Source organism: Pollachius pollachius (genome assembly GCF_949987615.1).
Source record: "Pollachius pollachius genome assembly, chromosome: 1".
NCBI classification, from domain to species: Eukaryota; Metazoa; Chordata; class Actinopteri; order Gadiformes; family Gadidae; genus Pollachius; species Pollachius pollachius.
The window spans coordinates 401,201-403,700 of record NC_136934.1 but is presented as its reverse complement, the minus strand read 5'-3'; the positions used below and the strand labels follow the sequence as shown (position 1 = coordinate 403,700).

At 38.1% G+C, this 2,500-nt stretch overlaps 1 protein-coding gene across 4 annotated transcripts in view; it reads left to right on the top strand.

The window, feature by feature from the left end:
* Nucleotides 1-2,500, top strand: part of snx2 (sorting nexin 2) — a 19,312-nt gene that overhangs the window by 4,350 nt on the left and 12,462 nt on the right. For all 4 annotated transcript variants that reach the window (XM_079744744.1, XM_079744745.1, XM_079744747.1 and 1 more), the window contains 2 exons: nt 277-355; nt 1,135-1,210. In XM_079744744.1, the coding sequence (XP_079600870.1) occupies nt 277-355; nt 1,135-1,210 (155 nt within the window). The remainder of the gene's footprint in view (nt 1-276; nt 356-1,134; nt 1,211-2,500) is intronic.

Here is a 2,500-nt window from a genome sequence, read left to right as displayed (position 1 = left end):
TAGGACTGTTAGTCATCTCAGATGTGTTCAGATGTGACTGCTAGTTATCTAGTTAGTTATCTAGCTAGTGATGTGTGAAAGCTAGTTAACTAGTTAGGTATCTAGTTAGGTATGTATGTTCAGGTGTTACTATTGGTTAACTAATTAACTAGTTAACTAGTGAGTTATCCAGTTGGTGATGTTTGTTCAGGTATGACTGCTAGTTATCTAGTTAGTGATGTGTGTTCAGGTATGACTGCTAGTTATCTAGTTAACTAGTTAGTGTTGTGTGCTTAGGGATGACGAAGGTGAAGGTGGGGAAGGACGACTCTTCGTCTAACGAGTTTGTCGAAAAAAGAAGAGCGGCGCTAGAAAGGTAACACACACACACACACACACACACACACACACACACACACACACACACACTGTTAACACTGTTTACACACACTGTGTGTGTAAATCTAAAGTTCAACCATGTTCAGCCCTGAAGGCTGAAAGGTTAAACCACAAACATTAGCTCTCCCATCATCGAGAGAGAGAGAGAGAGAGAGAGGGGGAGAGAGGAGAGAGGGAGAGAGAGAGAGAGAGGGGGGGAGGGGGGAGGGAGAGGGAGGGAGAGAGAGAGAGGGGAGAGGGAGAGGGGGGAGGGAGGGAGAGAGAGAGGAGGGAGAGAGGGAGAGGGGGAGGGAGGGAGAGAGAGAGAGAGAGAGAGAGAGGGGAGGGAGGGAGAGGGAGGGAGAGAGAGAGAGAGGAGGGAGGGAGGGAGACAGAGAGGGAGGGAGAGAGAGAGAGAGGGAGAGAGGGGGAGAGGGGAGGGTGGAGGAGAGGGGGGGAGGGGAGGGAGAGGGGGGAGAGAGAGAGGGGGGAGAGAGAGGGGAGGGAGGAGGAGAGAGAGAGAGGGAGGGAGAGAGAGAGAGAGGGAGATGGGGGGAGGGAGAAAGACTGCCATTATGTTGGCCTTTCCTGTCAGGTTTTGATTGACAGGAAGGTCAGCCAGTCTCCTGAGCCCATCAGCTGATCGAGCTCAACGCTCAGAACTCTACACTGATGCTGTCACACACACACACACACACACACACACACACACACACACACACACACACACACACACACACACACACACACCCCGCCCTGACTACAGGTGTTCCTCAGGTATCTCATGCGGACAGCCAAGCATCCGGTCCTGCTGAAGGACCCTGACCTGCTGACGTTCCTGGAGTGTTCTGAGGTGATCGATTATAGCTTTTATGTTTTTCTATCTATACTCTATGTTCTTCTATCTATACTCTGTTCTTCGTTCTATGCTCTATGTTCTTCTATCTATACTCTATGTTCTTTGTTCTATACTCTATGTTCTTTGTTCTATACTCTATGTTCTTTGTTCTATACTCTATGTTCTTTGTTCTATACTCTATGTTCTTCTCTCTATACTCTATGTTCTTCTATCTATACTCTATGTTCTTCGTTCTATACTCTATGTTCTTCTATCTGTACTCTATGTTCTTCTATCTATACTCTATGTTCTTCGTTCTATACTCTATGTTCTTCGTTCTATACTCTGTTCTTCATTCTATACTCTATGTTCTTTGTTCTATACTCTATGTTCTTCTATCTATACTCTATATGTTCTTTCTTTCTTTTTTTATATGTACTAGTGCAAAGCCTATATCCTATATATATATCTGTCTATTTATTCTATATAATATATATCCGTCTTTTGTTCAACATATTGGATATACTCCCATATATTCTATATAGTATCCATCTATATATTCTGAATATTGTAAATACGTCTATATATTCTATATAGTATACATCTATTTATTCTCCATATTGTATATTCATCTATATATTCTATATAGTTTGCATCTATATATTCTCCACGTTGTATATACATCTATATATTCTATATAGTATATATCTATATACTCTCCATATTGTATATATTCTATATAGTATACATCTATATATTCTCCATATTGTATACATGTCTATATATTCTATATAGTATACGTCTATATATTCTCCATATTGTATACACATCTATATATTCTCCATATTGTATACACGTCTATATATTCTATATAGTATACGTCTATATATTCTCCATATTGTATACACATCTATATATTCTATATAGACGTATACACATCTATATATTCTATATAGTATACGTCTATATATTCTATATAGTATACGTCTATATATTCTATATTGTATACATCTATATATTCTATATAGTATACGTCTATGTATTCTATATAGTATACGTCTATGTATTCTATATAGTATACATCTATATATTCTCCATATTGTATATATGTCTATATATTCTATATAGTATACGTCTATATATTCTATATAGTATACGTCTATATACTCTATATAGTATACGTCTATATACTCTATATAGTATACGTCTATATACTCTATATAGTATACGTCTATATACTCTATATAGTATACGTCTATATACTCTATATAGTATACGTCTATATATTCTATATAGTATACGTCT